Source organism: Aotus nancymaae, unplaced genomic scaffold (assembly GCF_030222135.1).
Source record: "Aotus nancymaae isolate 86718 unplaced genomic scaffold, 86718_ANA_hifiasm-v0.15.2.pri h1tg000030l, whole genome shotgun sequence".
NCBI lineage: Eukaryota > Metazoa > Chordata > Mammalia > Primates > Aotidae > Aotus > Aotus nancymaae.
Genome location: NW_026988443.1, coordinates 5393010 through 5420515, shown reverse-complemented (window position 1 = coordinate 5420515; position 27506 = coordinate 5393010). Strand labels below are relative to the sequence as shown.

The 27506-nt window shown below is 42.0% G+C and overlaps 1 protein-coding gene across 2 annotated transcripts in view; it reads right to left on the bottom strand.

Annotated features, from left to right (window-relative positions):
• TENT4B (terminal nucleotidyltransferase 4B) overlaps window positions 1-26896 on the bottom strand; it is a 70992-nt gene extending 44096 nt beyond the window's left edge. Inside the window, exon 1 of one of the 2 annotated variants that reach the window (XM_012472242.3) lies at window positions 25948-26896. In XM_012472242.3, the coding sequence (XP_012327665.2) occupies window positions 25948-26579 (632 nt within the window). In that variant the 5' untranslated portion in view covers window positions 26580-26896. The remainder of the gene's footprint in view (window positions 1-25947) is intronic. The other variant, XM_021673598.2, reaches the window with a different exon arrangement.
• Window positions 26897-27506: the final 610 nt, after the last annotated feature.

Here is a 27506-nt window from a genome sequence, read left to right as displayed (position 1 = left end):
TACTATCACCTGGTAATCATCTTCACAACACTAACCTAATCCAGTATTTTTAATAAAACATTTCCAAGTCAGCCCACAGCACACAAGCACTGGGTATAATTCTCCTGAGTACCCACCTCATCTCCATCACCTCTGCAGCACAGTTTGGCTGGAGGATAATTTAACATGATCAATAAAAACATTTAAAATGTCCACTCTCTGTCCCAGAAGCCACAGTACATGTACATAAGGAGGCATGTGCAAGAACAATCACTGCAACCCTGCAAATGAAAACACTGAAAACAACCTCTGTGTATCATCAGTAGGAATGTGGCTTTTAAAAAGTATGGTACAGGGTGGGTATGGTGGCTCACGCCTGTAATCCCAGCACTCTGGAAGGTTGAGGCAGGTAGGTTGCTTGAGCTCAGGAGTTCAAGACCAGCCTGGGCAACGTGGTGAAACCCTGTCTCTATTTCTAAAAAAAAAAAAACAAAACAAAACCCACCCCCCAAAAAAAAACACAAACAAAAAAAATAGCTGGGCATAGTGTTATGTGCCTGTAATCCCAGCTACTCCAAGAGGCTGATCCAGAGGTTTCAGTGAGCCGAGATCACATCACTGCACCTCAACCTAGGCAAACCCTAGCTCAGGAAAAAAAAAAAAAGTTCAAATCAGTGAGAGCAGAAGGCTTGAATCAGACTGATAAAGGGCATTCAGGGCATACTGTTTTCTCATTTAAATCCACAAGCACACCCCCCTGTGCCTCTCCGACAATATGTTCTGTCTTGCTTAAAAACAAATCCAGTCAAAAACTAAGAAAAACCCAACACTTTTGCACAAGACCAATTTTTTAAATCTTATACATAAACTCACATGATTTAATAAATATTTTTACTGTTAATCCAAAAAGAATTGTGTTACACACAATGCCTGAGCCAAAGTTCACTTCATTACAATAATGTCTGCTGCCCACATAACTATTTTGAAGTTGTCTAATTCATTTGTTCCAGTTCCAATCAATACAGAAAAATAAGTGAGGGAACAAAATATTCTATTTTGAGTGTAACCTTTGAGGTCTTCTAAGCAGCTCATCTCATTCACTCTCAGACTACTCATCTCCTTCAGAGCAATGGGGTCCCTTAGACTCCACTAACCCTTCCTGAAGGATTTTGATAATTGGCCAGGTTTAGGAACCTATACTTTAATAGATCCTCTTTTTTTTTTTTTTTTTTGAGATGGAGTCTTGCTCTGTCACCCAGGCTGGAGTGCAGTGCCGTGATCTCGCCTCACTGCAACCTCCGTCTCCTGAGTTAAAGCGATTCTCATGCCTCAAGCTTCCCAAGTAGCTGGGACCACCGGCGCGTGCCACCATACCCGGCTAATCTTTTGTATTTTTAGTAGAGACGGGGTTTTGCCATGTTAGCCAAGGTAGCCTTGAACTCCTAGCTTCAAGTGATCTGCCTGCCTCAGCCTCCCAAAGTGCTGGGATTATAGGTGTGAACCATTTTTTTCTTTCCTATTGCTTTGAGCAAAATACAGCAATTTTTGCTCAAATTTTAAAAAACGTGAAAACTATCACTCCCCTACAAACTTATTCAATCAGAGTACCTGAGGAGTGGGTTTTAGTCACTAATTTTTTTTAACTTCCCCAGACTGAGAACAGCACTTAGAAGCAACTGCTTTAGGAGTTACCACTAACAAGCCCACTGAGCCCATCATCATTATCTACATGGTCCATATGACACCCAATGGTATGGTAGAAGACAAGGTGAAGCACCAAGCCCTGGTTTTATTTGTTTCAACAGACTTGGGCTGATAGGACCAGATTCTAATGGCACACTAGGACACATTCCAGACTAGGGCTAAGAAGCCTGAGCTTCAGGTAAAGATAAAGTCACTACACTAACAGCAGAACTTGGTAATGTCATTTAATTTCTCTGATGCTCAAGTTATTAATGTTTTAAAAAAGAATTGGAGTAAATGACCTCTGATGATGCTCTGATCTTGGTGATTTCTAACCATGGTGTTACAAATCCGTCAAATGAATAAGCAGAGTGGTCCTTACACGAATATCTTCTGCAAATATCAGATTAATCTCATATATGCAATTTTGGGCTGATTTACATAAAAATCCTACTCCTCATCACATCATAAGAAATCTTAAGTGAACATACAAATGAAAATTAAACTGGTCACAAAGGCACCAAAGTAAATATAAACATTTGGAATAAAGTAAATTTTTAAAGTAACTCTTTAAACCTTTTCACTGTCAACACCATCCTGATGTTTTTTGTAATTTTTTCCATCTATAAAAATTGCTGCATTTTGCTCAAAGCAATAGGAAAGAAAAAAAATTGCTGTAAAATATATGTAACATAAAATATACATTTTAATCATTTCTAAGTGTGCAGTTCAGTGGTATTAAGTACATTCACACTGTTGTGCAACCCTCACCACCATCTACCTACATAACTTTTCAATCTTTTCCAAATAAAACACTCTGTACCCATTAAACATGAACTCCTCATTCCCTCCTCCCCCAGGCCCTGGCAAGCACTGTTCTAATTACTAAATTACTATTTCTATGACTCTTATACTCCAGACATCTCATATAAGTGTAATCATGTAATATATGTCCTTTTGTGTCTGGCTTTTTTCATTTAGCATAATGATCTGAAGATTCATCCATGTTACAGCAGTGTTAGAATTTTCCTGTTTTTTAAGGCTGAATAATAGTAGGCCATTTTATTTATACACCACATATTGTTTATCTATTCACTGACTGATGAACACTTGGGTTGCATCATTCTGATTTTTTTTTAACCATCAGTAGTTATTTTGAAGTCACATACACAAAAGATGAACGAACTTTATATCAATTTTTTTTTTTTTTCTTTTCAAGAGAGAACAAGGTTTCACTCTGTTGCCCAAGCTGGAGTGTAGTGGTGTGACCATGGCTCACTGCAGCCTCAACCTCCAGGGCTCAAGCAATCCTCCCACTTCAGCTATACACAGGTATATGCCACCACACCCAACTAATTATTTAAAAATTTGTTGTGCAGATGAGGTCTCTATATGTTGTGCAGGCTGGTCTCAAACTCCTGGCCTCCAGTGATCCTCCCGCTTTGGCCTCCCAAAGTGTTGGGAGCCATTGCACCTGGCCAGCTTTTCTTTAAAAAAAAGTAGACCATCTTCTGGGCCACAAAGAACATCTTAACAAACTGAAAAGAATAGAAAGCATACAAAGTAGCTCTCAGACCTCATGTAATTAAACTAGAAAACAGTAGCAAAAAAAGATTGCTGGAAAATTCCAAAATACATACTTGGAGATTAAACAACACACTTCTAAATAACAGATGGGTCAAAGAAGTCTCAAGAGATATTTGTAACTAAATGAAAATGAAAATATGACACCAAAATTTATGTGATATAGAGAAAGCAGTGCTTAGAGGAAATCGTACAGCATTAACTGTAAATATTAGAAAAAAGATCTAAAAATTGATAATCTCAGTTTTTACTTAGAAACTTAATTTTCTAGGAAGGAAACTAAAAAAACTTAAATCCAAAATGAGCAGAAGAAAACTAATTAGAGCAGAAATCAATTAAATTAAAAACAAAATTAACAGAGAAAAATCAGTGAAGACAAAAGCTGGTTCTTTGAAACAATCAACAAAATTGATAAGCTTCTAGACAATTAACAAAGAAAAAAAAGGCAAAGACACAAATTACTAACATAAAAAATGAAAAAGGGCCATCTTTACTGATCCTATGGACACTGAAAGGATAACAAAGAAATATTATGAAGGACTCTAATCCCACAAATTTGATAACCTAGATGAAATGGAATAATTTCTTGAGAGACACAATGCACTAAAACTTACCAAGAAGGAAGGACAATCTAAATGCACCTTTATCTATTAAGGAAAATGAATCAATAATCAATAATCTTCTAAAGCAAAAGGCACCAGGCCCAGATGGGTTCACTAGTGAATTCTGCCCAATTGTTAAATTAGATATTATCTCAGGCCAGGCCCAGTGACTCATGCCTCTAATCCCAGTACTTTGGGAGGTGGAGGGAGGCAGATCACCTGAGATCAGGAGTTCAAGACCAACCTGGGCAACATGGTGAAACCCTGTCTCTACTAAAAATACAAAAATTAGCCAGGCACAATGGTGCATGCCTGTAATTCCAGTTACTCAAGAGACTGAGGCAGGAGAATTACTTGAACCTGGGAGGCAGAGGTTGCAATGAGCCAAGATTGCACCACTACACTCCAGCCTGGGCAACAGAGCAAGACTTCATCTCAAAAAAAAAAAAAAAAAATTAGATATTATCTCAATTCTCTACAATCTCTTTCAGAAACAGAAGCAGAGGAAATATTCCCTAACCTATTCTATGAGGCCACCATTACCCTAAACCAGACAGAGAAAAAAACAAAGAAAACTACAGAATAATACCTCTCATGAACACAGATACACAATGCTAAACAAAATACTACCAAACTGAATCTAACAATGTACTTAAAGCATTAAAGGCATATATGGGAGAGGGGACGATGGGGAAAAAAAAGGCATATATGGTTGACGCTTGAATAACACAAATTGGATCTGTATGGGTCCGTTTATATGTGGATCTTTTTTCAACCAAACTTGGGTTAAAAATACAGTTGTTCCCGGGAGCAGGGGACCACCAGGTTGCCTAAGGAGGGGTGAACCGGCCCAGCTTGGAAACGAAGCAGGTCAAAACTCCCGTGCTGATCAGTAGTGGGATCGTGCCTGTGAATAGCCACTGCACTCCAGCCTGGGCAACATAGTGAGACCCCGTCTCTAAAAAAAATAAATACAGTCGTAGGCTGGGTGTGGTAGCTTATGCCTGTAATCCCAGCACTTTGGGAGGTCGAGGCAGGTAGATCGTTTGAGTTCAGGAGTCTGTGACCAGCCTGAGAAAAAGAAAGACTCAATCTCTAAACAAATTAAAAAACTTACCTGGGTGTCGTCATTGGCACCCATAATCTACTTGGGAGGCTGAGGTGGGAGCATAGCTTGAGTCTGGGAGGCAGAGGTTGAGACCCTGTCTCAAAAAAAAAAAAAAAAAAAAAATAGAATTATATTGTCTGGGCTGGATGGCTCATGTCTGTAATCCTGACACTTTGGGAGGCCAGGGTAGGAAGAGCATTTAAGACCAGGAGTTCAAGACCAGCCTGGGCAACATGGTAAAACTCTGTCTCTAAAATAAATTTAAATTCAGCTGGGCAGAGTGGTGCATGCCTGTAGTCCCAGCTACTCAGGAGGCTGAAACAAGAAGATCGTTTGAGCCCAGGAAATCAAGGCTGCAATGGAGCCTTAATGGTGTCACTATATTCCAGTCTGGGTAACAGAACAAGACCCTGTCTCAAAAAAAAAAAAAAAAAAAAAGAAAAAAGATAAAAAAGAAAAGAAAAGAAAAAGAGAGAGAGAATCCAGATATAGATCTTACATCTTTCACATAAAAATTAACTTAAAATGATCACAGACCTAAATGTAAACCACAAAACTATAACATTCCTATAATATAACATAAGAGGAACTCTAGATGACTGTGGGTTTGCCGAAGACTTTTTAGACACAATACCAAAGCACAATCTATTAAAGAAAGAATTGGTAAACTGGATGCACTAACATGTAAAATGTGTGCTCTGTGAAAGACATTATTTAAGAGAATGAAAAGATAAGTCACGGACTTGGAAAAAATATTTGCTAAACACATATCAGATAAAAGACTAGTATCCAAAATATACAAAGAAGGCAGACACTAAAAAAGAAATATTACATATTCTGTACTCGTATGTGGGAGCTAAAAAAAGTTGATCTCATGGAGCTAGAGAGTAGAATGATACATACCAGAGGCTAAGAAAAGAGTAGGGGAGATGGGGAACTGATGAAGAGAGGGTTGGTTAATGGATAAAAAAAAATAATAATAAAGTCAGATAGAAAGAATAAGTTCTAATGTTTGATACCACAATGAGGTGACTTAAAGTTAATAATTTATTGTGTATTTCAAAACAGCTAGAAGATTTGAAATATTCCAACATAAAGAAATGACAAATGGTTGAGGTGATACTCTAACTACCTTGATTTAATCCACATTGTATTTATGTATCAAAATATCACATGCATCCCATAAATATGCACAATTATTAAGCATCAATTTTAAAAGAATCACAAAAAAATACACATATACAAAGGACTCTTAAAACTTAACAATAAGCCAGGCACAGTGGCTCATGCCTGTAATCTCATTACTTTGGGAGGCAAAGGTGGGAGATAAGGCCTGGAGTTCAAGACTAGCCTTGCCAACATGGTAAAACTCTGTCCCTACTATAAATACAAAAATTAGCCAGGTGTAGTGGCACATGCTTGTAATCCCAGCTATTCAGGAGGCTAAGGCACGAGAATTGCTTGAACTCAGGAGGCAGAGGTTGCAGTGAGCTGAGATCATGATACTGCACTCCAGACTGGGCGACAGAGCAAGACTCTTTCTCAAAAAAATAAACAAACAAGAAGAACCCAGAAACAATAAGAAAACAATCTGAGGCCGGGTGTGGTGGCTCCCACCTGTAATTCCAGCACTTTGGGAGGCTGGGCAGGCGGATCATGAAGTCAGGCATTCGAGACCAACCTGACCAACATGGTGAAACACTGTTTCTACTAAAAATACAAAAATTAGCTGGGCGTGGGGGTACATGCCTGTAATCCCAGCTACTCAGGAGGCTGAGGCAGGAGAATCGCTTGAACCCGGGAGGTGGAGGTTGCAGTGAGAAGACACTGCACCACTGCACTCCATCCTGGGTGACAGAACAAGACTCTGTCTCCAAAAAAAACAAAAGGAAAGAAAGAAGGGAGGGGAGGGGAGGGAAGAAAGAAAGAAAAGAAAACAATCTGATTTAAAAATGGGCAAAAGATCAGAACAGACACTTCTCCAAATAGCATACACACGTATCAAATAAGCAGACGAAAAGATGCTCAACATCACATATCACTAGAGAATTGCAAATTAAAACAAGATTCACTACATATCTATTAGAATGGTGAAAAGCCAAAACACTGACAACACCAAATGCTAACAAGGATTTGGAGCAACAGGAACTCCATTCATTGCTGGTGGGAATGCAAAATGGTACAGTCACCCTGAAAAATACTTTGGCAGTTTCTTACAAAACCAGACACACTCATCATATGATCCAGCAATCGTGCTCCTTGGTATTTATCCAAATGAGCTAAAAACATGACCACACAAAAACCCACAGACAGATGTTTATAGCAACTTCATGCATAACTTTTTGCCAAAACTTAAGAGCAACTAAAATGTCCTTCAGAAGGTGAATAAAGAAACTAATATACCTATACAAAGAGTATTAATCAGCAGTACAGAGAAAAGAACTGGCCAGGTGCAATGCTCACGACTATAATCCCAGCACTCTGAGAGGCCAAGGTGGGTGGATCACCTGAGGTCAGGAGTTTGAGACCAGCCTGACCAATATGGTGAAACCCCGTCTCTACTAAAAATACAAAAATTAGCCAGGCGTGGAGGCATGCACCTGTAGTCCAAGTTACTTGGGAGGCTGAGACAGGAGAATCGCTTGAACCTGAGAGGCAGAGGTTGCAGTGAACCAATCACACCACTGTACTCCAGCCTGGGCGAGGGCAAGACTCTGTCTCAAAAAGAAAGAAAAGAGCTATGAAGCCAGGAAGGAACATGGAAAGAAGCCAATCTGTATGATTTCAACTACATTACAGTCTGTAAAAGGTAAAACGATAGAGATAGTAAAAGGATCAGTGGTTGCCAGGGGTTTGAGTACAGAGAGGGGAGGGATGAAAAGGTGGAACAAACCTGACAAAAACAAGCAATGGGGAAAGGAGTCCTTGTTTAATAAATGGTGTTGGGAGAACTGGCTAGCCATGTGCAGAAAGCAGAAACTGGACCCCTTCCTGACACCTTACACCAAAATTAACTCCAGATGGACTAAAGACTTAAACATAAGACCTAACACCATAAAAACCCTGGAAGAAAATCTAGGCAAAACCATTCAGGACATAGGCATAGGCAAGGACTTCATGACCAAAACACCAAAAGCATTGGCAACAAAAGCCGAAATAGACAAATGGGATCTAATCAAACTCCACAGCTTCGCACAACAAAAGAAACAGTCATTAGAGTGAATCGGCAACCAACAGAATGGGAAAAAATTTTTGCAATCTACCCATCTGACAAAGGGCTGATATCCAGAATCTACAAAGAACTAAAACAGATTTACAAGAAAAAAACAAACAAGCCCATTCAAAACTGGGCGAAGGATATGAACAGAAACTTTACAAAAGAAGACATATATGAGGCCAACAAACATGAAAAAATGCTCACCATCACTGGTCATTAGAGAAATGCAAATCAAAACTACATTGAGATACCATCTCACGCCAGTTAGAATGGTGATCATTTAAAAATCTGTAGACAACAGATACTGGAGAGGATGTGGAGAAATAGGAACACTTTTACGCTGTTGGCGGGAGTGTAAATTAGTTCAACCACTGTGGAAGACAGTGTGGCAATTCCTCAAGGACCTAGAAATAGAAATTCCATTTGACCCAGCAATCCCATTACTGGGTATATATCCAAAGGATTATAAATCGTTCTACTGTAAGGACAGATGCTTTCACTGCAGCACTGTTTACAATAGCAAAGACTGGGAACCAACCCAAATGCCCATCGATGATAGACTGGACAGGGAAAATGTGGTACATATACACCATGGAATACTATGCACCATAAAAAACGATGAGTTCGTGTCCTTTGTAAGGACATGGATGAACCTGGAAACCATCATTCTCAGCAAACTGACACAAGAACAGAAAATCAAACACCACATGTCCTCACTCATAGGTGGGTGTTGAACAATGAGAACACGTGGACACAGGGAGGGGAGTATCACACACTGGGGTCTGTCATGGGGAAACAGGGGAGGGACAGCGGGGGGTAGGGAGCTGGGGAGAGATAACATAGGGAGAAATGTCAGATATAGGTGATGGGGAGGAAGGCAGCAAATCACACTGCCATGTATGTACCTATGCAACAATCTTGCATGTTCTTCACATGTACCCCAAAACCTAAAATGCAACTAAAAAAATAAAAAATAAAGTAAACTACAGACCTTAGTTAACAATAATGTATCAATATTTGGCTCTTCAGTTGTAACAAACATACCACACTATTTCAAGACATTAGTAATAGTGAGAAATTCGAGGGAGATAGAAACTATGTATTCCTGCTCAATTTTTCCATAAACCTAAAACTGCTAAAAAATAAAAAAGTAACAAATTCTATTAAAATATATAGTCAATCCTCCATATCCTCAGGGGATTGGTTTCAGGAATCCCCTTGTTTACCAAAATCTGTGCATACTCCAGTCTCCCAGTCAGCACTCAATACAGGCAGGTTTCACATCCTGTGAATACAACTGTTTGGTTTTCTTTTCCCCCTTGGAGATAGAGTCTCGCTGTTACCCAGTCTGGAGTGCAATGGTACAATCATAGCTCACAGCAATCTCTGCCTCCCAATTCTCCTGCCTCAAGCTTCCCAAGCAGCTGGGTGTGGTGGCAGGCACCCGTAATCCCAGCAACTCGGGAGGCTGAGCCCGAAGAATCACTTGAACCCAGAAGGTGGAGGTAGCAGTGGGTAGAGATCGTGCCACTGCACTCCAGCCTGGGCGACAGTGCAAGACTCCGTCTCAAAAAAAAAAAAAAAGTATTAGCACAAGTCGAAGAAACATATAATTCAAATTTTACTTTAAGGGAAAGCAAGCATTTTACTCCTGGTTACTGAATTTAGGCTGTGAGGACTTTGTCTACTGAACAGAAGTTCACAGGTCATAGGTCTGTCCTGGTTTCCTTCAGCTGCCACGAGTTGAAAGCAAAGGCCAGGTATGGCTTCAGGCAAAGGTCTTCCTTGACAGCCCTGGCCACTGACCAAAACCCAAGTAGAGTTCCCTACAGGGAGGATTAACTTCCCTTCATGCACGCATGCACACACAGGGCACCAATATTCCAAGCCCACTTCAGTTTCCTGTGGTCTGTCCTGTTTCTCTTCACTTGGGGTGACAGCTCATTAACAGAGCCAGTTAGAAACTATCTCCTTTTTCACCCTTAGCCCGCTTTCCCTATTAGAAGTGAACCCTCAAGACAACCAAGTAGCTTGAAGAAAGGTTTCTCCTTTCAGAAGCATTTCGGCTAACAACAGAAAAAAAAATCAAGAGAATGAGAATATCATAAACTTAACAATCCAAATAATTAATATAGGGGGTAATCATTAATAACTACTAATATCACGAAAAGACATTAAGATATATGTCTTCTGAGAGACGTATACACCATCATTTATGATACACTCTTGCAAAAAAAAAAAAATCACAAAATCTAAACAAGTCTCTAGACCTAATTACAAGCTTACAGAAAATACAGGGGAAAAAGGGAACATAATAAACTGACACCAGAGGAATATAACCAGCAAAATTCAGAGTAAGAAAGTCCATAGGAAACAACATCTGGTTTCTTAAACAAATAAATATGGGGGAAAACAGATGGCAGAGACAGCTATAAGTTAAGACAGCTATAAATTTAAAATGTATCTCGAACAATAGCAACCAAAAAATCTTGTTTGGATGTTGATTTGAACAAACTTTTAAAAATGATTATGGGACAATTGAGGAAATACGAACATTGGATATTTGATACAACAAATGGATCACTTATTGCTCATTTCTTTTAGGTATTAATAATGGTGTTATGATTATGCCTTCTTTTAAGTCCTTATCTAAAGAAACACAAAGAAATATTTATATGAAATTATGTGATATTGGTCAGGCAAGGTGGCTCATGGCTGTAATCCTAGCACTTTGGGAGGCCAAGGCAGGCAGACTACCAGAGGCCAGGAGTTCAAGACCAGCCTGGCCAACATGTTGAAACCCCGTCTCTATGAAAAATAAAAAAATTAGCCACATGTGGTGGTGCATGCCTATAATCCCAGCTATTTAAGAGACTGGGGCAGGAGAATCACTTAAACCTGGAAAGCAGAGGGCACGGTAAGCAGAGATTGCGCCACTGACTCCAGCCTAAGTGACAAGAGCGAGACGCCATCTCAAAAAATAAAAATAAAAAAGAAATAATGTGATACGAAATTTGCTTCAAAATAATGTGGGAGGTCCAGGCACACTGGCTCACACCTGTAATCCCAGAACTTGGGAGGCCAAAATGGGCGGATCACCTGAGGTCAGAAGTTTGAGATCAGCCTAGCCAAAATGATGAAACCGTATCTCTACCAAAAATACAAACAAAGAAATTAGCCAGGTGTGGTGGTGGGCACCTGAAATCCCAGCTACTCCAGAGGCTGAGGCAGGAGAATCACTTGAACCCAGAAGAGGGAGGCTGCAGTGAGCCAAGATCGCACGATTACACTCCAGCCTGGGCAACAAGAGCAAGACTCCATCTCCAAAAAAAAAAGGAAAGAAATTGTATACATTTGCAAAATTTCTTTTTTTAAATTTATTTGTTTTTTATTTTTTTATTTTTTCACCCTCTCAACCCAGCTTTTCCCTACTCCAGGAAGAACTGGGAAGAGAAGGTCTATTTGCAAAATTTCTTACAAATTAATAGGAAAAAGACAAACATCCCCAAAAGAAAAATGGTCAAAAACAGTAACTTAAAAGGAAAAAAATAGCTAAAGAATGTAAATACATATGCAAATTCAGTCAGTAAATACTACAAAATTCTCAAAAACTGTTTCCTTCTGCATTCATTTTGTTTTTTTTTAAATTATTTTTTATGGAGCTAGAGTCTCATTATGTTGCTCAATGCGGAAAGAACAGTCTTTTCAACAAATGATTCTGGGACAACTGGACACCCACAGGCAAAGGAATGAAATGGGACCTCTACCTCACATCATATTTTAAAAATGAACTCAAAATGGACCAGGCACAGGGGCTCAGGCCTATAATCCCAGCACTATGGAAGGCCAAGGTCTGAGGATTGCTTGAGCCCAGGAGGTCAAGACCAGCCTGACTAACATAGTGAAAACCCCTCTCTACTAAAAATAAAAAAATTAGCTGAGCATGGTGGTACATGCCGGTAATCCCAGCTACTCAGGTGCTGGAGCATGAGAATTGCTTGAACCCAGGAGGCAGAGGGTGCAGTGAGCCAAGATCACGCCACTGCACTCAGGCCTGTGCAATGGAGCAAGACTCTGTCTCAAAAACAAAACAAAACAAAACTCAAAATGTATCAAATACCTAAATACAAGAGCTAAAACTATAAAATTCAAAGAAAACAAAGATACAAGTAAATCATCAGCATTCTAGATATAGCAACAGTTTTTTTTTCTTTTTCTTTTTTTGCTGGCATAACAAAATATAGCAACAGTTTCTGATACAAGACAAGCAACCAAAGAAAAAATAGACAAATTAGACTTCATTGAAACAAAACTTTGTGCTTTAAAAGACACTATCAAGAAAATGAAAAGATTAAAGCCTATAATCAGTTGAATTATTTAAGAAAAAAAACTCAAAAAAAAAGTAAGTGAAAAAACCTACAGCATGAGATAAATATCTAAAAATCATCCATCTGGTAAGGGTCTAGCATTTAGAACAAGCTCATCTAACCCACCACGGCCATGACGGAGGCCGAGGATGGCTCTGAATGTGGCCCAACACAAATTTATAGACTTTCTTAAAACTATTAGTTTTTGTGGTAATTCTTTTTTTAGCTCATTGGCTATCGTTACTGTTAGTGTATTTTATGCATGGCCCAAGACAATTCTTCTTCTTCCAATGTGGCCCAGGGAAGCCAAAAGATTGGACACCCCTGATCTAGAATATAAAGAACTCCTTTAGCTGGGCATGGTGGCGATGTACCTTCAGTTCTAGCCATTCAGAAAGCTGAGTCGGGAGGATCGTTTGAGCCCGGGAGGCCAAAATGGTAGTGAACTATGATCAGACTACTGCACTCCAACCTGGATGACAAAATGAGACCTCATCTTTAAAGAAATATAAAATAGGCCAGGCACAGTAGCTCATGCCTCTAATTCCAGCACTTTGGGAAGCTTGAGGTGGGCAGATTACTTCAGCTCAGGAGTTTGAGACCAGCCTGGGCAACATGGTGAGATTCCAACTATACTAAAATACAAAAAAAAATTAGCCAGGCATGGTGGCATGGGCCTGTGGTCCCAGCTATGGGATGCTGAGCGGGGAGGATCACTTGAGCCTGGGGTTGGGGAAGAGATTGCAGTGAGTCAAGATGGCACCACTACCCTCCAGCCTAGGTGACAGAGCAAGATCTTGTCTCAAAAAAATACAATAAAATAAAGAACTCCTATAGCTCAATAATAAAAAGATAAATAACCCAATTTTTAAATGATCAAAAGATCTGAATAGATATTTCTCCAAAGAAGATATGCATATGACCAACAAGCTCATGTAAAGATGTTCCACATTGTCACTACTAACAATCAAAATCATAAATAAAACACTTATTTCTTAAGAGATTCCACTCAAAACAAACAAACAAACAAAAAACCACTTATTTCATACCCACTAGGTTGGCTATATAAATAAGACGGTTGATTAAAAAAAAAAGTGCAGGCCGGGCATGGTGGCTCATGCCTGTAATCCCAGCACTTTGGGAGGTGGAGGCGGAGGCAGGTGGATCACTGGAGGTCATGAGTTCAAGACCAGCCTGGCCAACGTGACAAAACCCTGTCTCTACAAAAAATACAAAAATTAGCCAGGCGTGGTGACATACACCTGTAATCCCTGCTACTTGGGAAGCTAAGAGGCACAAGAATCGCTTGAACTGGGGAGGTGAAATTGTAGTGAGCCAAGATGGTGCTACTGCATTCCAGCCTGGGCAACAGAGCGAGATTTTGTCTCTAAACAAATAAACAAACAAAAAGTGCTGACAAGTATGTGGAGAAACTGGAAATTTCATTCACTTCTGGTAGAATATAAAATGTCACAGCCACTTTAAAAAGTAATTTGGCAGTTCCTCAAAATGTTAAACAGACAGTTAACATGAGAACCAGGAATTCCTCACCTAAGTATATACCCAAGGGAAATGAAAACATGTTCACATAAAAACTTGTACATGGGCCAGGCACAGATGTTCACGCCTGGAATCCCAGCACTTTGGGAAGCCAAGATGGGCAGATCACGGAGGTCAAGAGATCAAGACCATCTTAGCCAACATAGTGAAACCCCATCTCTACTAAAAATACAAAAAAATTAGCTGGGCATGGTGGTGCACACCTGTAGTCCCAGCTACTCGAGAGGCTGAGGCAGGAGAATCGCTTGAACCCCAGAGGCAGAGGTTGCAGTGAGCTGAGATCGCGCCACTGCACTCCAGCCTGGCGACAGAGAGACTCCACCTCAAAAAAAAAAACATCAAAAAAACACTTGTACCTGAATGTCTACAGCAGTAATATTCACAATAGCCAAAAAATTAAAACAACCCAAATGTCCTTCTACATGTAAATGGATAAACAAAATGTGAGATACATATATATATATATATATATATATATATATATATGTATACACACACGCAATAAAATACTGGGCCACAAAAAGGAATGAAGTACGGATACATACTACAATGCAGATAACCTTTGGAAACATTGTGCTAAGCTTGAGGAGTCAAGCACAAAAGGTTACAAATTGTTATGATTCCATTTATATGAAAGGTCCAGAATAAACAAATTCACAGAGACAGAGTCTCTATGTGGCTGCCAGGGTTAGGGGACGTGAGGGACTGAAGAGTGATAATGGGTTCAGAGTTCTAGGATGATGAAAATGTTCTGGAATTAGACAGTTGTGATAGTTGTACGACCTTCTAATATATGAAAACCACTGAATTGTATACTTTCAAAGGGTTAAATTTATGGTATGTGAATTATTATCTCAAAATAAATAGAAAAATAAAGGATAACCTTTTCTGCCTTCTAATTTTAATTTCATTACATGCATATTTCGCTGACATAAAAGAAATAATGCTGTCTGGGGCAAAGGCTCAGCTTAATGCCTGCCTTAAAAAAACAAAACAATGGAAACAAAATGGTCAAAAAGAAATAAAGATAAATTAAGGTACATTAAATCAATGGAACGTAACCAAAAAAAGAAAAAAAAAATCAAAAAACTTTTTTTTTCAGACGAGTTCTTGCTCTGTCACCCAGGCTGGAGTGCAGTGGCACGAACTTAGCTCACTGCAACCTCTGCCTCTTGGTCTCAAGCGATCCTCCCAGTTAAGCCTTCCAAGTAGCTGGGACTACAAGGGCACGCCACCACCATGCCTGGTTACTTTTTTTTTTTTTTTGGTAGAGACTGGGTTTCACCACATCACCCAAGCTGCTCTCGAACTCCTGGACTCAAGCAATCCACTTGCATCAGCCTCCCAAAGTGCCAGGACTACAGGCAGTAAATCCCAGGTGAGCCACCTTGCCCAGCCCAGTAAAAACTTTTTAAGTCAAAAAAGTATATCCACAATATTCTGCTGCTCTTCTCCCAAAGAAGAAAAAAAAAAATTAGACTGAAAACCAGTTCTAAGTTCTGGCCTCCAGACTGTAAGAAAATACATTTATTTTATTTAAACAACAACAACAAATAGGATGGGCTCATGACTGTAATCCAAATACTCTGGGATGCTGAGATGGGAAGATTGCTTGAGACCAGGAGTTCAAAACCAGCCAAAATGGCGAGACCCCATTTCTATAAAACAAAATAAACAAATAAAACCCAACTCTTTAAAAACAGTAAAATTATGCCCACAGTAAGAGTTCATATTGATAAAAATTTATATATATATGCAAACATTAAAAAGTCAAAAAATATTTACATCAAACTGTTAACAGAAATTATATCCTAGTAGTGGTATATTACAAGGGATATTTTTCTTCCTTTAGTTTAGGTTTATTTAGGGACAGTGGTATAAACACCCCAAACAAACAAGAAAATAATGGATGAATAACTTTAAAGAACAAAGACACTAAAATTTCAAACTTTATCACTAGCATTTTATTAACTCCAAGTTCCTGGAAATTAGCCAAAAGTCAACTAATTATAGAATTAATATATAATCCTATGTATTCTTATTCTTGCTTTGGCAGGAACGTACAATGCCTGACAGTGCTAAGAGTTAGGTTACTTTGACAAAATCAAAACAGTGGCTACAAAGGGCCAGTAAGGGAAAATTAAGGAACCAAGTCCCAGTTCTCAGGTCACAAAGCTGTTTAGATAAAACAATTTATTTCAGGATAGATTTGAAGATCAAGTATCTATTCTATAGAGTCTAAAAGTATTATTCAGGTATAAAAATACTGTAAGAAAACTTTACCACCACCACCAACAAACCACTAACCACAGGTTTATTCCCTAAAATATAGCCAAGCCAACAGAATATAAAATACCCTCATATGAAAAGATGAGAATCTCAATTTTGAAACAAACTCCGCAGTTTTACTTCTTTATGTTTTTAGAAAACGTGACTAAAGATCTACTTCATGCTAATAACTAGTTTCTAAGAAAAAGCAACATGTAAAGGAAACACTAAAAATTATTTCAAAGACAAAAAAAGTTAAAATGATACTGCTAAGAGTAAAACCAAGGAAAAACTTGAAAATTAAAGCCTTTCAAGTAATAATTTTAGAGATTTCTCATTGAGAAAGTTCAATATCACCAAGATGCTTTAAAATATAAAAAGTTAAAATTAGATAAGGCTATTTTTATTCGTTAATATGATTAGGCACAACAGGTTATCCCTACACATATTAGAATCGTTCAAATAAAAAAGTGTTAACACTAAATGCTAGCAAAGGATGCAGAGAAACTGGATAACTCGCACATTGTTGATAGGAATATAAGAGGATATAGTCATTCTACAAAATAAATAGTTCAGCAGTTTCTCTAAAAACCAAAAATGTGGCCGGGTGTAGTGGCTCACGCCTGTAAAGCACTTTGGAGGCCAAGGCGGGTGGATCACCTGAGGTCGGGAGTTCAAGACCAGCCTGACCAACACGGTGAAACCCTGTCTTTAAAAAAAAAAAAAAAAAATGCACTTACCATATGATCCAAACATTTGGGCATTTATTCCCCCAAAATGAAAACTTTATATTCACATAAAAACATGTATATACTTGAATGTTTATAGCACCTTTATTTGTAATAGCCAAAAAACTGGAAACCACCCTTCTGGTATGTCCTTCAACAAGTAAATGGTTAAACAAATTGTGTGGTTCAGCCATACTATGGACTACTACTCAATAGTAAAAAGAAATGAACTACTAATGCATGCAACAATTTGGATGACTCTCAAAGGAATTATGGTAAAAGAAAAAAGCCAAAGTTACATTCTGTATGATTCCATTTATATAACAGTCTCAAAATGGCAAAATTACAGAGATGCAGAACAGATTAGTGGTTGCTGGAAGGGTGCATGCAGCTATAAAGCGGTAACATAGGGAGCCCTGAGGTGATGGAGTAGTTCTGTATATAGAACTATAGACTGTTAAAGTGGCTATACTGATCTACACATGATAAAATTGCATATATTTATACATACACACAAATACATGTGGAAATGGTGAAATGTAAAAAAGTCTTATGGATTGTAACAATGACGATTTTCTAGTTCTTGACATTAAACTATAGTTATGTGAGCTATTACCATTAGATTAAACTTGGTGAAGGGAACACTGGCTTTCTCTACTATTTTTCACAACTTCCTATGAATCTGTAATTATATCAAAATAGAAAGTTAAAAAAAAACTAGCAGGGTTATATATGAGGAGGTTAATATAATAACAAATGGAAAACGTTTAGCATAGCATTTGAAACATGATAATAAAGACTTCTATTTTATTGAAACTTTTATTACATTAGATAATTTGGAAACACAGGTTTCTGCACTAAATATATACAACTATTTCAGCAAAAAAAGCATGACTTGAGCTAGAATTCCTCAATTTTTCTTTTTTTCTTTTTTTTTTTTTTGAGATGGCGTCTCTGTCACCAGGCTGGAGTGCTGTGGTGTGATCTCAGCTCACTGCAATCTCAGCCTCCAGGGTTCAAGTGATTCCCTTGCCTCAATCTCCCGAGTAGCTGGGACTATAGGCGCGCACCACCAAGACCGGCTAATTTTTTGTATTTTAGTACAGATGGGGTTTCACCATGTTGGCCAGGATGGTCTTGGTCTCCTGACCTCATGTTCCACCCACCTCAGCCTCCCAAAGTGCTGGGATTACTGGTGTGAGCCACCACGCCCGGCCAAATTCCTCAATTTAATTACCAAATACTATGTGAAATCTCTTGTGCACCTGGTAAGATTGTTTTCAGACAAAATTGTCCAAGTGAATACGGAACCATCACACAATATAAATGGCTCAACATTCAGCTTTTTTCCCAAAAATCTTTAACTCAAATGTCTTTTACATCATCAAGTAACTTATCAGATGGAAATAAATGTATCATCTGCTGTGTGGTTCCAAATTAAGGAACAGTCTAGCTCAAACCCATCAACTTGAATATATATAATCTCTTACAAAAAAATAATTACATGTAATCTTAAGAATAGCGAAACAAACTTGAAGCCTTTTTGGCATTCCATAGCAGCTGAGTCCCTAACAAATATTCTGGGGTGGAAAGAACATTCTACTGGCCATCCTCTGAATTCCTCATCAAAGTCTAAGCTGTACAGTCAGCTCTGTAGGAAACAAAATACCAGGTGCTGATAACTGGTCTCTAATTCTTCAAAAAAAAAATCACCTTTGGCCTACAGTTCCTTCAATATTACTCTATACCTATGTGTGTGTAAGTGATTAATACAGTCTCTAGTGTCGTGGGTGTGATCCTGAAATAGTTTCCACCACTAAATGTTCCTATTAACAGAGTCAACAGAAGAGAGAATAGAAAGCTGTGTGAAATCATACAAAAGCTTGATTTTCTACTTTCCACAGAAAAAGTGACTTTAATTTTCTCAGCTTCAGCAGGTGCAAGAGTATCTAACCATTGCCATGATGTCTATACCCTTCCTGTGATATTCAGTACACAGGTTATTTGAGAACCAACAAGTAAGGACCATCTGACCAGTTCAGTATTACCAAGGGAGCCCTTAAATTCTGTTCCCATGGACCTTTCTGTACTTCTACACTATAATTTGTTGGCAGGAATTTCACAGAAGAAGTTGAGATGTAAGGCCATCTGGCACACCAGGATCAGAATTTTTCTAATACACACCCCCGTCCCTGACAGAATTTTCCAGTATCCCTTTCCCATCCTATCTTTCCTGTAATATACTAAGCCTTTTGTGTGACCACTGGGTAGACAGACTCCAAAAAGTCACTAACTGTTTCTTTTTGCTTTTCAATAGTTAAAACTTCATGAGTGTTAAAAAAAAAGAATCCATAAAGACGAATAGGGGAAAAAAAGTCTAAACACTGAAATGCCAATGGTTAATGGTGACTGTTCATTGATCTCAGATTTTGGAAAAAAGATGAAAATTGTGGAATGAAAGTTAAGTTAGTGGCCAGGCACGGTGGCTCATGTCTGTAATCCCAGCACTCTGGAAGGCCAAGGCAGGCAGATCACTTAAGGTCAGGAGTCTGAGACCATCCTGACCAACATGGTAAAACCCCAATTCTACTAAAAATGCAAAAATTAGCCGGTGTGGTGGTGGGTACCTATAATACCAGCTACTCAGGAGGTTGAGGCAGGAGAACCACTTGAACCCAGGAGGGTCAAAGTTGCAATGAGCCAAGATCACACCACTGCACTCCAGCCTGAGCATCAGAGCAAGACTCTGTTGCAAAAAATAAATAAATAAATAAATAAAACAAAATAAAGGAAGTTAAGTTCATTGAACACAGTATACTAAATTTTGAGACATTCTTAAATATGAATTATACTGTTAGTGTACAATCTACACTATAGAAAACCTAATGTCTTTTTTAAAGCACATTTCAGTACCCAAATCAGTAAAATTCAATAACCTGAAGGTGCCAGTTCACTAAGAATTACTGTGGGCTATGTCTGCAAATGTGCAGAAATTAAACATAGCACAAATCACTTGGAACAAGGCCTCTAAATTCTTTCAAATTCAATCTACTTTTATCTGTCTGATTACTTTGGAGCCCAGCAGTAGCACCAATCCCATGGACGATATTGTGTAGAAATAAGCAGAGACAGGCCTGGCCTGGTGGCTCACGCCTGTAATATCGGCACTTTGAGAGGCCAAAGCAGGCAGATCTGCTGAGATCTTGAGTTCAAGACCAGCCTGACCAACCTGAAGAAACCCCATCTCTACTAAAAATACAAAATTAGCCAGGCATGGTGGTGCATGCCTATAATGCCAGCTACTCAGGAGCTGAGGCAGGAGAATCACTTGAACCTGAGAGGCAGAGGTTGTGGTAAGCTGAGATTGCGCCATCGCACACCAGCCTGGGCAACAAGAGCGAAACTCCAACTCAAAAAAAGAGGCCAGGCATGGTGGCTCACGCCTGTAATCCCAGCACTTTGGGAGGCTGAGGTGGGCAGATCACCTGAGGTCAGGAGTTTGAAACCAGCCTGACCAACATGGAGAAACCCCGTCTCTACTAAAAATACAAAATTAGCCAGGCATGGTGGTGCATGCCTGTAATCCCAGCTACTCGGGAGGCTGAGGCAGGAGAATCACTTAAACCTGGGAGGCAGAGGTTGCAGTGAGCCACGATTACACCATTGCACTCCAGCCTGGACAACAAGAGTGAAACTCCGTCTCAAGCCATAATGCAGTGCTGAAGAAAGGCATAAACATTTTGGGCTTACTGTGAGATGGTGAACAATGGGCACCAGAGGATGGCACATACAGGAGGATGCTGCCCCACAGCAGTGAGCAGCACAACATCTCAGCCCTCCAAATCTCAGCTCCCCACTAGCATATCCATCTATACATCTCCCTACTATCTTCTTCCCCAAACCAAGAGTATTTTTAGCCCTTATTTCAAAAAAAAAACAACAACAAAAAACTGTATTTCCCCAGTCACTCAAGTTCAAAGGTACAATGTGATTATTAAATCCATTTAAGGAATGAGTCCTCTCCATGCTTACCCTGCAATGCCTCTCACGTTCATTCTCCCTTCACATCCCCATTCCCACCAACCTAGTTAAAGAAATTATACTTTAAACCCAAGTTTCCCAACAAGGTCTTGATGTCCCCAAAGCCAAATCTGTACTCCAAAATATTGTTTTGAACAAGTCATCCAAGCCTTAAAAAAGCATCTACAGATCTGGTAGTGCAGCCAACACAAACCTATCCTCATGAGCTTGGACAAACACCAAGCACCTTCCACAAGAAGTTTCTGGACCCAGGGCTCAAGACCAAGTTCCGCAAGTTCCCTGCGTTTGCTACTTTTTGCCATCCCCTCTTTCTCCACAGTGATCAACAATTAAACGTTTCAAGAGAAAAGACTGTATGGCTTGTTTTTTCATGGACAAGCAGAAGCAGGTGGACAGCATCCTACACCATAGCCAGTCCTGGAGGGGAGCAAAGCCCAAGAAAGAGAATGAGTGGAAACAACTTAAAACATAAAAGGCCAGGCCAGGAGCAGTGGCTCATGTCTGTAATCCTGGCACTCTGGGAAGCCGAGGCAGGCGGATCACTTGAGATCAGGAGTTCAAAACCAGCCTGGCCAACAAGGGGAGACCCCATCTCTACAAAAAATTCAAAAATTAGCTGGGCATGATGGCAGGCACCTGTAACCCCAGTTACTCAGGAGGATAAGGCAGGAGAATTATTTGAACCCGGGAGGCAGAAGTTGTAGTGAGCCAAGATTGTGCTACCGTACTCCAGCCTGGGTGAGAGAACAGGACTCTGTCTCAAAAAATAATAATAATAAATAATACACAAATATATAAAAATAAAAGGCCAAGCATGGTGATTCACACCTGTAATCCCAACATTTTGCAACACCAGGGTAGGAAGATCACTTGGGCCTAGGAGTTGTAGGCCTGTATGGGCAACATGCAAGACCCTATCTTTACAAAAAATACAAAAATGAGCCAGGTGTGGTGGCACTCGCCTATAGTCCCAGCTACTAAAGAGGATGAGGTGGGGAAATCACTTGATCCTGGGAGGTCAAGGTGCTGTGACCCATGATCATGCCGCTGCACTCCAGCCTGAGTGATGAACAAGACCCTGTTTCAAAAAAAATTTTTTTTTAGTAAATTTAGGGCAGCACAGTGGCTCACACCTATAATCCCAACACTTTGGGATGCTAAGGCATGTGGATGGCAGAGGTTGCAGTGAGCTGAGATCACACCACTGCACTCCAGCCTGGGCAACAGAGCAAGACCCTGTCTCAATAAAATTAAAATTTAAAAATAATTAAAAATAAAATAAATAATTTTTTAAAAGCAAACAAAATCTCTGATTCTATGGGTACATGAAGAAGTCTGAGATTGTAAGCGCAAGAGAGTTTTGTTTTGAAGAAGACTTTAGGATAAAGTCCAATATATTACTCAACACATTAAAGAAATGTCCATGTCATGTGTAAGAGGGAACACATAATACAAAGAAAGTTAAACATAAGTGGGCTATATTAAGAGCATGAAGTGAGTACATTTGGGAATTCAGAGGAGAAACCAAAAACATCAAGGACTTAGGCAATGCAAGAGGTCAGCATTCTGAATAAGTCAACTAGTTTGGTTGAAGCAGAAAACACAAAAGACAGCTGCAAGAGCCTGTATAGCTGTCCCATAGTTTTAATCCATTTTTCACATGCTTTCTGGTCTCCTCTCCCTATCTGGACTGTCAGTTCAGAGGCCAAGGACCACCACAATGTGTTAATCTATTAGCTAACTATCAGTCACATCTTAAGAATTCAGAAAACAAGGCTGGGCGCTGTGGCTCACGCCTGTAATCCTAGCACTTTGGGAGGCCGAGGTGGGTGGATCACCTGAGGTCAGGAGTTCAAGACCAGCCTGGCCATCATGGTGAAACCTCATCTTTTAAAATAAATAAATAAATAAAATTTAAAAAAAAAATTCAGAAAACAATGGTCATAGTTTTAGTATATTTAATCTTAGAACAGCATAACATCAAGGTGTACTCTGAATTCAGACTTTCTTATAAATACCCATATTAAAAACAGAAAAACTTCCTAAAGTTAAGAAATAAAGATACTGGCCAAGAATGGTGGCTCATTCCCGTAATCCCAGCACTCTGTGAGGCCAAGGTGGGAGGACTGCTTGAGGCCAGTTGAAGACCAGCCTGGGCAACATATGGAGGCCCCATCTCTACAAAAAGTAAAAATAAAAAAATTAGGTAGGCATGGTGACATGTGCCTGTAGTCCCAGCTACTCCAGGAAGCTTAGGCAGGAGGATCACTTGAGCCCAAGAGTTAGAAGATACAGTGAGCTATGATCACGTCACTGCTCTCCAGCCTAGGCAGCGGAGTGAGACCATGTCTCAAAAAAAACAAAAGAAAAAGAAGAAATCAGAATTCATGAGGCCAGGTGCCGTGGCTCACGCCTGTAATCCCAGAACTTTGGGAGGCCAAGGCAGGCAGATCACTTGAGGTCAGGAGTTCAAGACCAGCCTGACCAACATGGAGAAACCCCATCTCTACTAAAAATATAAAATTAGCCGGGCGTGGTGGCGCACACCTGTAATCCCAGCTACTCAGGAGGCTAAGGCGGGAAAATCACTTGAAACCAGGAGGCAGAGTTTGCAGTGGGCCGAGATGGTGCCATTGCACTCCAGTCTGGGCAAAAAGTGCAAAACTCCGTCTCAAAAAAAAAAAAAAAAAAAAAAAAGAAATCAGGATACATGAATCAAAGCAAGAATTTCTAAGCACCCAGACACTCAACACTCTTAACACTCTTGGGAACTGTTTAATGTATTTTTCGAAACTAGGAGGTCTCAGAATTGAAAATTTTTTTAAAAAAATTTAACTACTGACATCCTCTAAAGGAGGAGGCAAAAGAATGGAAAATCTGGTGAAGTGATAAGCAGTTTTTAAAGAGGTTTACAATCAGTTTTTAAACAGTAATCCCTCTGGGAAATGAAAATTCCTCTCCTAATCCCTTTGAGGGCAATATATTTGAATCAGGAACAAGAACATCTTGCTTCTATCTAAGTACAAATATGAACCTTTTAGAGTATCTTCTGCATTAAATACCAAGTAGAGGAGAGGACAATTTCTAATTTATCAAAAAATAAGCATCTTGGACTTATATCTTTTCTAGACACATGCAAAGAGGCTTCAGTAAAATGCAATTAAGGAACTTCAAGGTTTTAGTTGACAGTGATTACTTAACTGGAACTTACTCCTGTGAAATGAAACTACCAGAACCCCTTAACATCAATTTGCTTGTCACTAAACCACAGGTTTACACTTAGACTTGGAAATGCTAACAGGATGGAACCACAAGCCTTTAATAAAACAAAACGTGATGACCATGGAGAGCGCCCTTGAAGCTTACTACCAGAGGACTCAACTCTAAAAGGGTTCCCTTTCTGGAATGCGAGGGCAGGTTTGACATGTACCACAGCACCAGTCCTAAAACGCCTGACTGCATTTTCCACAAAAGGTGGGAGTTGTAATAGTAGCATAGAGCAGACACCAGCCCACTGGAAGCAGATGGAACCCACCAACTCATTTTTCCCAGACCTTCAAAAAGGTACACAGAACTCACTCTCTCAGCCAAAGCAAGGCAGATCTGAATGAATAGATCCAGGAAAAGGTTCACATAGGATTACTAATTGGTAATTTCATTTGCATCCCAAAGCCCTCAATGTAAAACAGAACCTGAAAAATGAAAAGCAATTTGAAAGCCAGTTCTCCCTACTCAAGCTAAACAAACAAACAAACACACACACACACACACACACACACACACACACACACACACACACACACCCGACCCAAAGCTTTGCAAAACAAGTAAGACTCAGTAACCTATTCCAGCACAGGGACTCTTCTGAAGGGAGATTTAGCTGGAAACATTCCCTGCTTATGTACATAATTCACTAGGGGTCAGGGAAGATTCCATTTTGTAAGAGCTGAACTTTAAACAGAAAGTCACCAGTGGTGGTGCAACATTCACTCATTAGCATATATCTCTACCCCCTAGAATGAAAAGCATTGGCTGCTGTGCCAGGATGACAACTTTACAGTGAGAAGCTGGAGCAGAGGACCATGAACTCCTGGAAAGTTCTATCAGGGCCTCAGAAGAAGAGCTCACCATCTTTACCAGCCTAAACTTAGCGGTCACCCATCTCAAGCTACCCTCTCGACAGACAGGACCTTTAATACAGGAATTTAAAAAATAAATAAATATAAAAAGATGGGCCAAAGGGTCAAGAGCAGGCGATGTCTTACAGGGCTGACACCATTGCTGTCTGGGACTGGGGGAGGGGGAGGAGCATTCTGGATGTTTCTATTCTTGGCAAGGAAAGCACCTCCGGGTCCTGCACCATCCAAAAACACTCGCACACCAATGTTCTCAGGGAATGAATGATATGCCCGTGCTAAGCGGCCTCATCTTGAGTTGTAATGATGGGGACAAAGGTGTGGAGGGCTGGAGGGGAAGGCTGGAGGGGTAGGTGTGTTTCACTAAGGGGGATGGGAGGAGAGTGAATGAATAAAGGAGGGGCCTGGGGAAAGTGTGGACGATTAAGAGGGAGGAGAGGAAGGTGTGGACAACTAAGGGAGGCAGGAGGGTGGAGGGTGTGGACAGCTAAGGAGGCTTGGGGAAAGGGGTGAACGGCTGGCGGCGGGGGATGGCCAACAGCCCACTTTGCACCAGCAGCGAAAGCAGGCGGTGGGGGTGGCCGCTCCCAGACCCCCGCACACCCCCTCTGTGGGCGTGTGCCCGGCTGCGCGTCAGCACCGCCAGGCCACCGGGCCGCAGGGCCAGCACTCACCCCACGACTCCCTGGTTGTAGTTCCTCCGCTTCCACGGGGTCCCGCTGTACACGACCCCGCCGCCGTCAGCTCGGCCGCCCCCCGCGGCCCGCCCGCCACTGGGCTGCAGCAGGCTGTAGTTGAGTCCGTACGTGCTGGCCTTGTTGTCGCGCTTCCTCTTGTTGCTGCTGCCCGAGGCCGGGTCAGCAGGATCGGCAGCGGGGACGGCGACCGAGGAGTGCGGGGACGAGGCCGCCGAGGGAGACGAGGCCGCCGAGGAGCCCGCTCGGCGGGCCCAGGCCCCAGGCTGGTGGTGGTTGTTGTTGTTGTTGGTCGTCTCTAGGGGCAGGAAGTCCCGCTGCTCCGCGGGCAGCGCGTGGCCGCCCAGCAGGCGCTCCCCGGAGCGGTACATGCCGGCCGGGGCTGGCGCCGGGGCCGGGGCCGCGCTGCCGGTGCTGCTGCCGCTCCCGCCGGTGGCTGTGCTGCTGCTGCTGCTGCTGCTTCCGCCGCCGCCGCTCGCGCCGCCGCTGCTGTGACAGTGGTGGTTGAAGTAGAGGTTCCTCAGCCCCTGGGTCGTCTCCCAGATCTGCATCCACAGACTGTTGGACGGTCCGAGCTGCTCTGGCTGGAACCAGGCGATCCTCGGATCCATCAAACGGCGGCGGCCGCTGCCCCCGCCCCTCCCGGCCGCCCGCAGGGCCGCCGCCGCCGCCGCCTCAGGCGCACGCCCGGCCTCGGCGGCTGCTGCTGCTGCTGCTGCTGCTGCCGCTGCCGCTGCTGCTGCCGCTGCTACTGCTCGGGGCCCGCCGCGGGCTGCGCGATCGCGCAGGGAGCCGGGCCGGCGCCGGCGGCGTCGCTCCCGCCCTCGGGGGCTCTGCGGGCCCTCCCCCCCTCCCTCCGCCCCTTCGCCAAGCCCCTGTCACTGAGGTCCCCGTGCAAATGGCGGCGGCGGCGGCGGCTTCACAGAAGGGCGAGCGGCGGCGGCGGCGGCGGCGGCGGAGGCGGCGGCAGCGGCTGCGGGACGCGCCTGCTCCGTAGCGTCCTCGCTCCTCCGGCCCCGGGGCGGGGCCTCTGCCGGCTCCGCCCCGCCCCCGCCCCCGCCCCCCGCCCCGCCCTCCCGCGCTTGTCCCGCCCCCGCCGCGCCGCGCAGCAGAGGCCGCGCGGTGCGTCACAGAAGCAGCGGTGCGGCGTGGCGCGGCGCGACGGGGCTACAACCGCCCGGCCCAACCGTTCCTGCGCCGGCCGCGGAGTGGGCCCACGTACCTGGGCGTCTGGGAGCCTCTGACGTGCGCGCGGCTCCTCCGCCTCGGCTTCCCCAGCGCTGAGACTGCGCGAGACCGCACGGAGGTCGCCGCCCGCCCTGCAGGGAGCACGTTGTGGGAGGTGCCGCCCTGCTCCTCGCCCCTCCCCTCCCTTCGGCCGCCCCACTCCGGCCCGGCCCTCCCAACCCTTCCGGACGTCTCGGCTTCTGCCTGCTTTCTAAAACACTTTGTTTTTTAAAAACAACCTAAAACACTTTTTATGGTGGAGTGGGGACACGCCCCCCGCCCGAGCGTGTGCCCCGGGATCCTGAAGTGGG